This window comes from Eurytemora carolleeae, unplaced genomic scaffold, assembly GCF_000591075.1.
Source record: "Eurytemora carolleeae unplaced genomic scaffold, Eaff_2.0 scaffold434, whole genome shotgun sequence".
NCBI classification, from domain to species: Eukaryota; Metazoa; Arthropoda; class Copepoda; order Calanoida; family Temoridae; genus Eurytemora; species Eurytemora carolleeae.
Genome location: NW_019396707.1, coordinates 195,115 through 208,924, shown reverse-complemented (window position 1 = coordinate 208,924; position 13,810 = coordinate 195,115). Strand labels below are relative to the sequence as shown.

The 13,810-nt window shown below is 31.5% G+C and overlaps 1 protein-coding gene across 2 annotated transcripts in view; it reads left to right on the top strand.

Annotated features, from left to right (window-relative positions):
- Window positions 1-6,763, top strand: part of LOC111707628 (leucine-rich repeat-containing G-protein coupled receptor 6) — a 10,905-nt gene extending 4,142 nt beyond the window's left edge. Inside the window, exons 4-11 of one of the 2 annotated variants that reach the window (XM_023480759.1) lie at window positions 147-218; window positions 545-613; window positions 918-1,061; window positions 2,012-2,083; window positions 3,081-3,152; window positions 5,296-5,364; window positions 6,012-6,068; window positions 6,668-6,763. In XM_023480759.1, the coding sequence (XP_023336527.1) occupies window positions 147-218; window positions 545-613; window positions 918-1,061; window positions 2,012-2,083; window positions 3,081-3,152; window positions 5,296-5,364; window positions 6,012-6,068; window positions 6,668-6,761 (649 nt within the window). In that variant the 3' untranslated portion in view covers window positions 6,762-6,763. The remainder of the gene's footprint in view (window positions 1-146; window positions 219-544; window positions 614-917; window positions 1,062-2,011; window positions 2,084-3,080; window positions 3,153-5,295; window positions 5,365-6,011; window positions 6,069-6,667) is intronic. The other variant, XM_023480758.1, reaches the window with a different exon arrangement.
- The last annotated feature ends 7,047 nt before the right edge of the window (window positions 6,764-13,810 follow it).

Sequence of the window (13,810 nt, the reverse complement as noted above, 5' to 3'; positions counted from 1 at the left end):
CCCTGATAACCCCCCCCCCTCAATATTCAGGCAATCATAGGTTTAGAAAAATGTGAAACGCTAAAAATATGTTCGTCTTACAGCAGCAAGCAGTAGAGTTGAAATCTAACAGAATTTTAGACAAAAAATTATTTAAATTTTTTCAGGGATTTGTCTGAGAATAATCTTGAGGAGCTGAACGAAAACGATTTATTACCATTTTCAAATCTTCAAAAATTGTAAGTTTAATTTTTAGAAACATTAATTGAGCGAATTTTAAGTCAAGTTGATCATTTTTACAAACTAATCATTTTAACAAACTCATCATTTTTACAAGTTAATCATTATCCATATTTATTGACTTATCACTATGAATATCATTATTTCTAATGTTATTAAGTTATTATACTTATTATCATTCATAAACTTTCTTATAACTTTATCATCATAACAATAATATTGTTATTTTTTTACCATTATCGGTTATTATTATCATTGTTATTAATATTGATATTATTATCATGAGCATCGTTATTATTTTTTTTCATTATTTTTTTGCTTTCAGAATACTGAAGAAGAATCAACTGGCCAAAATCCCGAAATTACCAAAAGTTGGAAAACGTTTGCAGACACTGTAAGTTCTTTCTGGTATTTTTACTCTTTTCTTTTTTATGTTTGTAGATCGCAATTCTAATTTTAGAATGTTGATAATCTTTCATTTTTGTTTTAAGAAAAGATACAAAATTACAGTATAAGACTAAAGTTATGATTCAAAAAAGTCCAATTAACAATTGAAACACAGCAAATATGTATTTCATAAATTCAAGCTTTTCGTAACTTTTTAAGAACATCAAATACAAAGAAGATTGCTTAATTGATGTCTTCCTATTCCACCGTTTTGTGTATCCCACTGTAGCTCCCAACAACTGCTTTTTTAGGAATCTCGGTGGAAACCAGATTTCCGAGATGAAAAGTGAAGATCTTCAACAGTTTCCTGAATTATTGAACCTGGATCTAGAGAACAATCTTCTAACTTTAATCCAAGATGGCGTCTTCGCGGGAAATTCAAAACTCACCATTTTGTAAGTTTTTTTCACGGATTTTCGTCAAATTATTCGTTTTTAAGGGCTGTCAACCTAATTTAAATTTTTATGGATTCACAATGAGGAAGGTTTTTATATCTTGAGTGTTAATTTCTGACAATTTTCTTCGATTTTTCTGCAGTATAAATCCGCAAATCAAAGAAACCCCACGATTGAAAATAGTTAATAGCTAGTCTGACATAGATATCTCATTCAGATTTTTAAAGGGTGAATTTTTGTGAATTGGAGAACCACCTGAAATATCGTACACAGTCTCTTTAAATCTGAAGAGTTACAGCATTCCTCTTTAATATAGATGAAAATGTGTTGCTCTGACATACAAACTTATTTATTTATTTTTCTAAGCATTTTCAAACCTTAAAATGAATCTCGCTACTTCAATCTCCGTAAATAAACCCAAGGGTGAAAATGTTTCCAGAATTTCAACCTTTTTGGAAAGTAAATAAACTTTGAAGCAGAATTTTGCACTTACCCGCAATACACATCATAAAACAGCCAAAAAATTATTCATCCGATATATTTTTCTTTGAATTTCATGCTTCCATAAATTCGAAATCGAAATAAAAAAGTTTGATTTTTACAAAACGTGTAGAATCAAAAAACATATGAATACGAAAATTATCACGAATATTTGTGTATATTATTTGTATTTCTTGTCTGTCTATCTGTTTGTCTGTCGGTTTGCATCCAATAAACGTCAAACCGGCTGAACCGATCGGGCCCAAATTTCTTGTGGGACCTCCCATGATCCCAGGGAAGGTTTATAAACCATCAAAATTGGAAAAATAAAATACTGTAAAATAGTTGAAATGCGCCAAATCTAACAAAAAAATCCGCCAATATTTGAAAATGATTTTAATGGCCAAATTTCAAAGCAACAGTTAAAATCTAAAACTATAAACAGGAAAGTTAAAATTTTCTTAATTTAGGAATCTTGGATATAACCGAATATCTAGTATAAGTGAAGGCGGATTCAGGAATCTGAAGAATCTACAAATTCTGTAAGTAACTGTTTATTCCCTGCATATACTTTACATCGCACTATAAATCTTTTCAAGCTAAATTTCCACATTTTTTACAACATCTAGCATCAACAGCAAAACAATGTCTAAACATCAAAACATATTATACGATTTACACAAATTCTCTAAATATTTTTTTGAATGAGACCAACACGTTTCTTAAATTACATTTCCATAAGTTAAACTAAAGGAAATGATTTCTCGACAAAAATTCTTTTTTTACAATATCTAAATCTGTGCAACATGATGGTGCAAACCTTAGATATTTCTAACTCTGGCTTTTTGTTATAATCATTGTTTGAAGAATGAAAGGTCTCCGACATCACATGGCAAAGATATAAAAAAAACATTTTGAGTTTGAAACATGTGTTCAGTTCTTTTGTGTAAAAGTATATAACATTTTATAATAATCACCCTGAATGTCTGTACAGGCCACCCTGTAGAAAAAAACTTTTGTTGTATTTATTATGAAAGTTTGCCTCAAAACAAATAAGTTACAAAAAACTTGAAAGCTGTAAATATTCATTTAAAAGTGTTTATCTAATTTTATTGCTTGATGTCAGCAGAAAATTATCTGCTGCAGTTTCTATATTAACATGAATGAAGAAATTACGCAAATTAACCATTGCACACTGCAATTCATGAAAACGAGTTTAAGGTTTTTTTTCAAACATTTGATTTTGATGTCATAATCATCTATTAAAACATATTCAAACAATGCTTAAATACTTTGTTTCATGTTCAATTTTTTCTAAAATAGTTTTTAAACCCAACCTTCTTGTATTGATTTGCTTAGAATAGTAGATAAAATATTCAAAGCTTTTATACGATAAAAAAAATCAATGTAAAATAAAACATGCGTACAGTTCACACCATTCCAACACTGACATGTACTGTACACTGAGTGTACAGTACATGTCAGAGAAAGAAACCCGCGAAACAGAAAAAGCCCGCGAAAATGACTTTGTTGTTTTAGAGTACTTGAGGAAAATCAGCTGACTTCCATACAGGAGTCAGTGTTTATCCATACTCAAAATATACTCATTCTGTAAGTTGATCAAAAAGTAGTGTTTTTTTTGTTGCTTTCCTTAATGTTTTGTTTTAGTTTGTCTGCAAGTTGAATTGATCTAAATTATTCTCTTTTTGTGATATTTTTTAATGATTTAATTTGTTACTTTATATTAGGAACAAGATTTTAGGTTTGTAATTGTAGATGCATGAAAACATTTTTTTAATATACCATTTTTATCGAATCTATTCAATAAAGATAAACATGGGGAGGAATTATGAGAGGGGGGGGGCAAAATAAGTTGTGATTGAACATATTATTTTCCCTTCTAATTGTAATTTGTTTACCAATGTTAAAAAAGTTAATTAGTGTGGATTTAAGTGACCCTCCATTTAAAAAGGACAATATGTCACAATCCCCTATCACAACGGTACCATTGAAGCCTTCAGCTAATCAATAATTTGAAAAATGCTTAATTTTAATAATTTCTCTATTATTTCAAAAGAAAGTTTATTAAAACTTAAAACACGGATATCTAGTTTGTACTTGATCTGACAAAGCTTTTAGGGTACCCTTGTACATTTTCACAGTTGTGAATCGGACATACCACTCTATCAATGGATAGGTCACTTGAAATTACGCTTACAGTCCCTTAAACATATTACGCTTACAGTCCCTTAAAATATTAAGTTTTCTAGTTTTCTAGTTTTCTAGTTTTCTAGTTTTCTAGTTTTCTAGTTTTCTAGTTTTCTAGTTGTCTGGTTTTCTTGCTAAATTATTGTCTAATTGTCTAGTTATCTACTATCTAGTTGTCTATTTGTCTAGTTATTTACTTATTAGGTTGTCTAGTTGTCTAACTATTGTCAACTTTTTAATTTAAGAAAGATAGAAAAACAAGGCTTGAAACTCCCAGAAGACTTTTCCACAAAAATACTTTGCCTCCAAAAGAAAATATATGGGTTACAAATAATCTAATTTTAGAGTATCCTCTATGTATTCTTTACAATCAGGGGGAAGGGGGGGGGATCATGCCCTAAATGGGAGGTAAAAAGTAATATCATTATTTTTCTTTACTTTTATGTAATATATTAGTAACCCAAGTAAAACTTGGATGTATGGACTGCATAGTAATTAACTCTAATTACTATTTATATCATTATCATGTTCTGAAGATTACCTTAAAGTCTTTATGACTTCACAAAAAAAGTTCCAAAATACTTTGCTTGAATATATGTTTTTTAATTCGATTTGGTTTTGTTTGGAGAAAACTTTATGACTTCACAAAAAAAAATTTAAAACACTTGCTTAAAAAAAAAGTTTTTAATTTTTGATTTCGTTTTGTTTGAAAAAAAACTTTATGTTTGTCATGTTTCACTGATATCTTAATGAATAAAATGAATATCAAATATATATCGCAAGTGTTTTTGTATTCTAAATCCTTTTTCACTATGAGCAGTCCCAATTTTTAGTCCTTGTAATCATACATAGCATGCCTTATACTTAGTCCCTGTATTCTCAATCTTTATATTGCATTAAACAGTCCCTGTAGTCAATATATACTCCATTACAATTTCTCGAATATTATCAATCATTATATTGCAATGAGTAGTCCCAACTAGATCTCCAGCTATACAATTATTATAAAGCATGCCCTTTAATAAGTTCTTGTATTCTCAATCATTATATTACAATGAGCAGTCCTAACTAGATCTCCAGCTATACAATTTTTATAAAGCATGTCCTTTAATAAATTCTTGTATTCTCAATCATTATATTGCAATGAGCAGTCCCAACCAAGATCTCCATCTCCAATTATTATAAAGCATGTCCTTTAATAAGTTCTTGTATTCTCAATCATTATATTGCAATGAGCAGTCCCAACTAGATCTCCAGCTATACAATTATTATAAAGCATGTCCTTTAATAAGTTCTTGTATTCTCAATCATTATATTGAATGAGCAGTCCCAACTAGATCTCCAGCTATACAATTATTATAAATTATGTCCTTTAATAAGTTCTTGTATTCTCAATCATTATATTGCAATGAGCAGTCCCAACATAAGATTCAAGCTTTACAATTATGGCATACCATTCTTTTTCCTACGTCCTTGGAATTCGGTTCTTAATATTACAATTATCATTCCTCACAAAGTCCTTGAATTAATGAATAATTATTTCTAGAGAACTGAATAGAAACTACTTGACTGAGCTCCCACCAGCTCTAAGAGCACTTATAAACCTAGAGAAAATGTAAGTATATTCTTAATCACTTCTTGTAATTATACAAAAAGAATGATATGATTATTAAAGTCAGTTTTTTGGATGAAAATGGTTTAAGATCTTTCAGATATTTCTTAATGTTTGTTTTTACCAATGAATAATACTATTGGAGAGACGGATTTCGCACAAGCGTGATAAGTCGGATTTGCTATTGTCGACCGTTCGGACGGCAGTAGTTTTCATTTTTCAATTTTCATATTTCTTTTGCTTCCGTGTAATCGTATCACAAAAAAATATGTACTCTTTTGTACATTGTACATTGTACATCACTTAAAATTGTCGATAAATCAATGAAAAATCTGAAAATGGTGTCGATTTATTTAAAACATTTTATTCTCTTGAATTCTTAAATCTATATTTATAAAGTAGTAATCTCTGTTGTTTGTATGTCAGATAATAACTAATGAACCTCTTGACCGATTTGCCTCAATTTTTCAGGAGATTCATTAAAACCCTGAAATATTTGTTAACATCAGGAGGGTTAAAAGTTTAGTGGGTTCACCTCAAAGAGAAAATTTGAATTTCTAAGCAAAGCTTGGTTTCTAACTAGTAATATTTTAAATATATTTGTTGGCAATTAAACACTTAAAAAACACAAATTCATGTTTTTTTTGCAGAACTCTGGCAAAGAATCTGATTGAGAGAATAGAAGAGAACATTCTACAGTACTGTAGGTTAGTAACAACGTTTTTAAAATACATTTTTGAATTTATTTCTAAATTAAAAATTGTAAATTCTAAATTGTTAACACTAAAAAACTAAATTGAAGAAAAAAAGATTTTTTATCTCTTTTATTAACATAAAACTAATAAAAAAATGTTTACCAAAATTTCTATTTATTTTTAAACGTTTATTGTAACTCAATAAAATTCTTAACTTTTTATTTCTATATTTAATTTCTTTAAATCTTCAGTAAAACTGTACAGAGATGGAATTTAAAGAATTTGAGCCGCGGTTTAAATCCGCCAAAACCCGTTTTAAATTAAGCGCCGGCTTAAATCTTGACACATTTGATACAATTTTAAGTGGAACCAACCATATTTAAGCCGCGGTTTAAATTTAAACCGCCACTCAATTTCTTTAAATTCGGCCACAGAATACATAAATTTGACATAAATGAACCTTACTCTTAGTCTAACCGCACATACAGTGTACACTGTACATATTTTTTTGCACATACAGTGTACACTGTACATATTTTTTGCACATACAGTGTACACTGTACTTTTTTTGGCACATACAGTGTACACTGTACATCCTTTTTTTATTTCAGTAAGTTAGAACAGCTTGAGTTAGCTGGAAATCCAATTCATTTCTACCATCAGGATGCTTTCATAAACTTACCCAGGCTCAAGAAATTACAGTAATTTATTATTATCATTATGATACTGTAGGTTTCCAAATTTAACGGGTACCCCTAACCTTGAGTTGATTCACCTTGATCGAGCAAATATCGATTCTATTCCGGAAAATCTCTGCTCTCTCGCTCCATCCCTACACACACTGTAAGTTTTCATTCCTTAATAAAAATAGAAATAAACCTAACAAACTGAACACACGCCGCTAAATTATTTTGTAATCCATACACGGGCAACCGTAGTACATTTGAATTTCCGAGCCGGGCAACCTTTCCGGTCCCAGTTTGTACTGTACCTAGTTCTATGGGCAGTACTAGCCGGTTCAACAAGGTTGACGTGGTCAGACTTTATGCTTCATATAGCTTGAATTTATTTCTACTAAAGAGGCAGAAGTGCGTGCCTATAAACAGCGGTGTACACTTTGGAACCCGTGAACCGTTTAATTTTATCAGAAATCAGGTCTAGAATAGTTCAAAGTTCAAAACATCAGGTTGCACAGATATAGGGATTAGAATATGTGAGTTTGAAGCGAATAATCGATATTAACTAAATGGTCTATTAGGGAATTAAAGGGAATATAGTGTATTTCCAGAGTATCCTTCAGTTGCAGAGTGGTCTATTTACCCTTTAACCTCTGTCTGACGTAGATATTCTTACTTTTCTACCTGAAAATTTAGTGATTGGAAACCATGGGAGTGTACAATCAAGTCTCTTTGAACTGAATCTTATGTATTTAAAGTTGTAATCTCTTTTTGTGTGTCTGCATGTTTGTTTGTCCGATCAATACTATGGAACCTCTGGACTGATTTGCCTCAAATTTGGATTGGGGAAACTCGGGAATGTTCTTAGCTTGGTTTCAAGATTCTAAGTTTAATGTGTCGACTTTAATATCGAATATTTAGTTTCTCGGTAAAATCGTTTAAATGCGGGTAAACGGCGGGAGTAACTCTTAGTTACCTGGGCAGCGCTGAGTTCCCAAACTAGTGTTTAGATCTTAGAATAAGGATAAATACTACATCCTTGATCAGACTAAGGTTTAAATGGTACCTTTGTAAATCGGACAAGCTGAAATTAAACATACAGTCCCTTTAATAAAATATCTTTACTTAATTATTTAGTTTCTATAAATTATAACATAGGTTCATGTCCATTAACTCTTAATATTGCATTTTGGAATATATTTGTTTATCCAGCTTTAGAAGAAAAATAAAAAGAATTGTTTTTATATCTAAATATACAACGTTTAAAACGAAATCATAAGGACATTACAAGGACTAAAAATATTTGAATGTTTAGATGAATAATATTTGAATGTTTAGATGAATAATATTTAAATGTTTAGATGAATAATATTGGAATGTTTAGATGAATAATATTTGAATGTTTAGACGAATGCGAAGCAATCGGATCAACTTTATCCCAAACCTCACAAACTGTTCTCTGCTTAGACAATTGTAAGTTCTTTTAATTTTTTCAAATATTTTGATTTTTCAATCTTTTCTGTTTTTTATTGAAAATGTTTTCATACATTTAATTTCCATTAAAACTAACAGATAATTACATAAATTAATTTTTCTTAAAGTGATTTTGTGAGAGTAAACAAACGATGTGGGATACTGTTCGGTTTAGCTACTGTATTGTGGAGGATATATTGTTAGGTTTAGCTACTGTATTGTGGAGAATATACTGTTAGGTTTAGCTGCTGTATTGTGGAGGATATACTGTTAGGTTTAGCTACTGTATTGTGGAGGATATACTGTTAGGTTTAGCTACTGTATTGTGGAGGATATATTGTTAGGTTTAGCTACTGTATTGTGGAGAATATACTGTTAGGTTTAGCTACTGTATTGTGGAGGATATATTGTTAGGTTTAGCTACTGTACTGTAGAGGATATATTGTTAGGTTTAGCTACTGTATTGTAGATGATATACTGTTAGGTTTAGCATCTATGAAGTGAATGATATTTTGAAACTGTTTTATCAAAAATAAAATCAATGAAAAAGAACATGAAGCAAATATAATTGATAAATGGTTCGCCAAATTAAATTGTAGATATATCTATAGATATATCAATAAATAGATATAAATAGAGATAAAAAGAGAGACAAATAGATATACAGAGGATAGATATATAGATAGATAGATAGATAGATAGATAGATAGATAGATAGATAGATAGATAGATAGATATATAGATAGATAGATAGATAGATATATAGATAGATAGATAGATAGATAGATAGATAGATAGATAGATAGATAGATAGATAGATAAATAGATAGATAGAAGTGTTATTACTTGGCTTGGTAAATTAAACTAGATGAAAAGAAAGAAAGCTCAAACGAGTAGGGCTCCAATTCATTCATTGAAAGAGTTTGGGTTCGTCGTTTAAGTATCATCCTTTGTAGTTGACCAGCATCTATATAGTTACATTCATATACAAAACTAGATTTTTTTCGTGGATTTAAAAAAATTTTTAGGCAATTTTTTTATTCTGTCCATGCATTAACCTTCCCCGGGGTCATGTGAGGTCCCTCAAAAAATTTGGGCCGGATCGGTTTATCCGTTTTGACGTTTATTGGATACAAACAAACAAACACCAAGACAAGCAATGTATAAATATAGATTCATTGGAGAAATTCGCCTTGAATATAATACATATGTTTTGTAACTAGAAAGTTCATAATGAAGCTTTATGTTCATCACGCAGAAATCCCCCCTAATGGGAAAAGACAATTTTCAGATTGGAATGTTTCCTTTGCATAACATGTAATTTGAAAAAAAGCTTAACATGAATTTAAATATTGATGGCCCTTACGTTTAGGAAAAGAGATTCAAAAAATAAAATAAAGAAAAAAATGTGAGATAACTATTTGGAGAGAACNATTATTGTAGTCTGTAATACTAGAGAGGATTGTCTGGCTGAAAAAACTGTATTTCTTTACTAGTCTATTAGTGTTAATCTATTAGTTAGAAGTAGGGTAAACTTGGCAGGGGGATCATGTTATTGTTTATCCCCCCTCCACTTTCTCTTCCTACCCCCCTCCCCTCCCATGGACTTCCGATCCCCCCTGCTCCTGTCTCATTCAATAAATTTAATTTGTGTGTTTTTTTCATACTTTATATTTTAATACATGTATTCTTATAAATTATGTAAGACGTAAAGGTTAGATATCTAATTTCTGTACACAAATTTCTAGGTTCTGCATAAAATTTCTATGTTCTTTAGAAGACTTCTAGGTTCTGTCCAAGTTCTTTACAAACTTCAAGGTTGTGTACAAAACTTCTAGGTTCTGTAATAAACTTCTGGGTTCTGTAATAAACTTCTAGGTTTGAATAAAACTTCTAGGTTCTATACAAAACTTCTAGGTTCTATACAAAACTTCTAGGTTCTGTATAAAACTACTAGGTTTTGCACAAAACTTCTAATAAATGCCTTATTTATTAGAATAGTTCTCTTAAGTCTATATCAATCCAGATACAACCCTCTGTATTCTCAAGTAAGTATCAATCCAGATGCAACCCTCTGTATTCTCAAGTATGCATCAATCCAGATACAACTCTCTCTGTATTCTCAAGTATGTATTAATCCAGATGCAACCCTCTGTATTCTAAAGTATGTATCAATCCAGATACAACTCTCTCTGTATTCTCAAGTATGTATCAATCCAGATACAACTCTCTCTGTATTCTCAAGTATGTATCAATCCAGATACAACTCTCTCTGTATTCTCATGTATGTCTCAATCCAGATACAACTCTCTCTGTATTCTCAAGTATGTCTCAATCCAGATACAACTCTCTATGTATTCTCAAGTTTGTATCAATCCAGATACAAATCTCTCTGTATTCTCAAGTATGTATCAATCCAGATACAACTCTCTCTGTATTCTCAAGTAAGTATCAATACAGATACAACTCTCTCAAACTCTATACTCTCTACGGAGAGCTAATTTCTAGATTCTTACAGATTTCTAGATTCATACAGATTTCTAGATTCTTACAGATTTCTAGATTCTTACAGATTTCTAGATTCTTACAGGTTTCTAGATTCTTACAGATTTCTAGAGCTAGGGCTACCATTTACTACAACTAGAATCCCGGCCTTGTACTTTCATAAATTGATTTTTTTAAATTTAAAGAAAAAACATTTTGAGCTTTTGATAAATCTTTCAAATATATGTTTTGACTTTCTTTTAGAACTAAAACACAGACAGACAGACAGACTGGCAGACAGAACTGTCAAAACCTATCATCGGTTAATTTATCACACAAACACCCATCTTACACACTCACACATACACTCAAACAAACTCTAATACGCACCAAACATCTCAAAACTTTGACACAATTCAAAACAAAAGGTGCAGCGCGTGTAACCTTTTCCATTTGAAAATCAATTTGAATATTCTTTTACCCTTCTACTCCCTTCCCCCCCCTCTCCCCTCACATTTCTTTATATATATATATATATCTTCCTTTTTATTACTTTTTTACGAATTATTCTTAATTTATATCCCCGTGCTTTATCATTGATCAGAGAAAAGGTTGGAAAAAGTATATTTCCTGCTTTTTGGATTATATTACGTAGTCAATTACTGGATTGCGTAGGACCTATCGAGGGAGGGAAGGCGAACAACATTTCGTAGATTTCTCGTCCGAGCCCCCTGTAGAAATAGAGCCTTGAGAATTGCCACTGGATCTCTACTCATGACAAATGCAGACCACCTACACATTGAAACCAAAGTACTCCTTCTTGAAATACACAGCAAAAATATCTCCAAACAATACCTTGCATCCTCCCATCTGTCTGAGCATCCTGTTAACAACAAACATCTCCACAGACCTCAACCCCCTCGTCATCTGAAACTACACAAATCTCTGAACAAACGAACAAACGAAGTATCACACAGATTCGGAGAACTAGAACCTACCAAACAAGACTTCAAAATACCATACAATTAAATACTTTAAATGAAGATTTGGGGTTCCTGGGATATTCCTTGGCCCGAACGCTAACATGTGGCTCGGACGCTAATATTCTATCTATCTATCTATCTATCTATCTATCTATCTATCTATCTATCTATCTATCTATCTATCTATCTATCTATCTATCTATCTATCTATCTATCTTTCTATCTATCCATCTATCTATCTATCTATCTATCTACCTATCTAGGACCTGTTATTGGACCGGAATGAGTTGACCAACCTGACCGAGGACGTGTTCTTCGGCCTAAGCAACCTCCAGACCCTGTATGCAAATATATATTTAAATATAAAGGGACTGTATGCAAATATATATTTAAATATAAAGGGACTGTATGCAAATATATATTTAAATATAAAGGGACTGTAAACGTAATTTCAAGTAAACTTCCATCTAATGATTCACAAGGAAGGGTCGTCTTTAAACTCTGTAAAAGTCAGGATGACAAACTTTTCCTTTTTCATGTTTGTTGAATTCTTTCTTTGCTGTTTTATATTTCAGGAATATTATCATTTTTAAATGTTATTTTGCACAACAGTTAGGAGATAAATACACTTTATAAAGCGATAATCACTCAAAGGTTTAAAGGGTACCATTGTGAATCTGGTATGGAAGGTCATTTAAACTACGCTATCAGTCCCTTTAAGCTGGAACAAAATTATACTTTAAAATGTTATTTCTCTTTATGTTCATTTGTATTTTCAACTAAACTGTATAATAGTTGCAAAATCACAGAATTTGGATATTTTACATTTTAAAAAGTTTTTTTTTCGAAATTTCCCCCTAATTAATTTTCTTTGTATTTTTCTTTGATAAAAACTGATTACTCATCTCAACAATCATTTTCTAAACTTTATATCTTTACATCCTGATGGTGTAAACCTTAGATATTTAAAACTCATATCTAACAGAATACACATTTTGAAAGTCTACATCAGGTTGTAATATGACTTAGATGCATCGAACCGGTCGATTAACGCGTCGCTGATTTCAAGCAGTTATATGTTGGCTTTACTTTCCAATTTTAACTTTACATAGAATATATTTTAACTGCTAATTAATTATAAATGTAACCATATTTCCGTACATTAAAATCAAATATCTTAACGGAAAATAAAAATATTTTGTTGTTATAAAAGGTTGTAAAGATATAAGGGCTAGAAAATTATAAATTGAGGTGAGTGTTCTTCCGCTATTTGTGTTCAATTCGGTTTCATGCTCCATTTCTATTCTTATTTTATTTTATTTTTATTTTATTTTATTTTATTTCAGGAACTTGGAAAAGAATAATATCAGCGAGATTCACGAGAAAACGTTTCTCTCCTTCAAGAATCTGAAGGATTTGTAAGTCATTTTTCTTTCGGCATTTAACTTTTTACCCAGAGGATGCATGGGATTGGAGTAGAATGNGACAGGATAGGACAGGATAGGACAGGATAGGACAGGATAGGACAGGATAGGACAGGATAGGACAGGATAGGACAGGATAGGACAGGATAGGACAGGATAGGACAGGATAGGACAGGATAGGACAGGATAGGACAGGATAGGACAGGATAGGACAGGATAGGACAGGATAGGACAGGATAGGACAGGATAGGACAGGATAGGACAGGATAGGACAGGATAGGACAGGATAGGACAGGATAGGACAGGATAGGACAGGATAGGACAGGATAGGACAGGATAGGACAGGATAGGACAGGATAGGACAGGATAGGACAGGATAGGACAGGATAGGACAGGATAGGACAGGATAGGACAGGATAGGACAGGATAGGACAGGATAGGACAGGATAGGACAGGATAGGACAGGATAGGACAGGATAGGACAGGATAGGACAGGATAGGACAGGATAGGACAGGATAGGACAGGATAGGACAGGATAGGACAGGATAGGACAGGATAGGACAGGATAGGACAGGATGAATTGAACCGTCTGGAACGTTATCAGCAAATATTAATATTCGGATTAAAAATTTGATAAAAAGTGAAAAATAATCAAGAAATCCATCAATTTCAGATAAAGTTGAATATTTTTAGGGAAAATATTAATATGTTT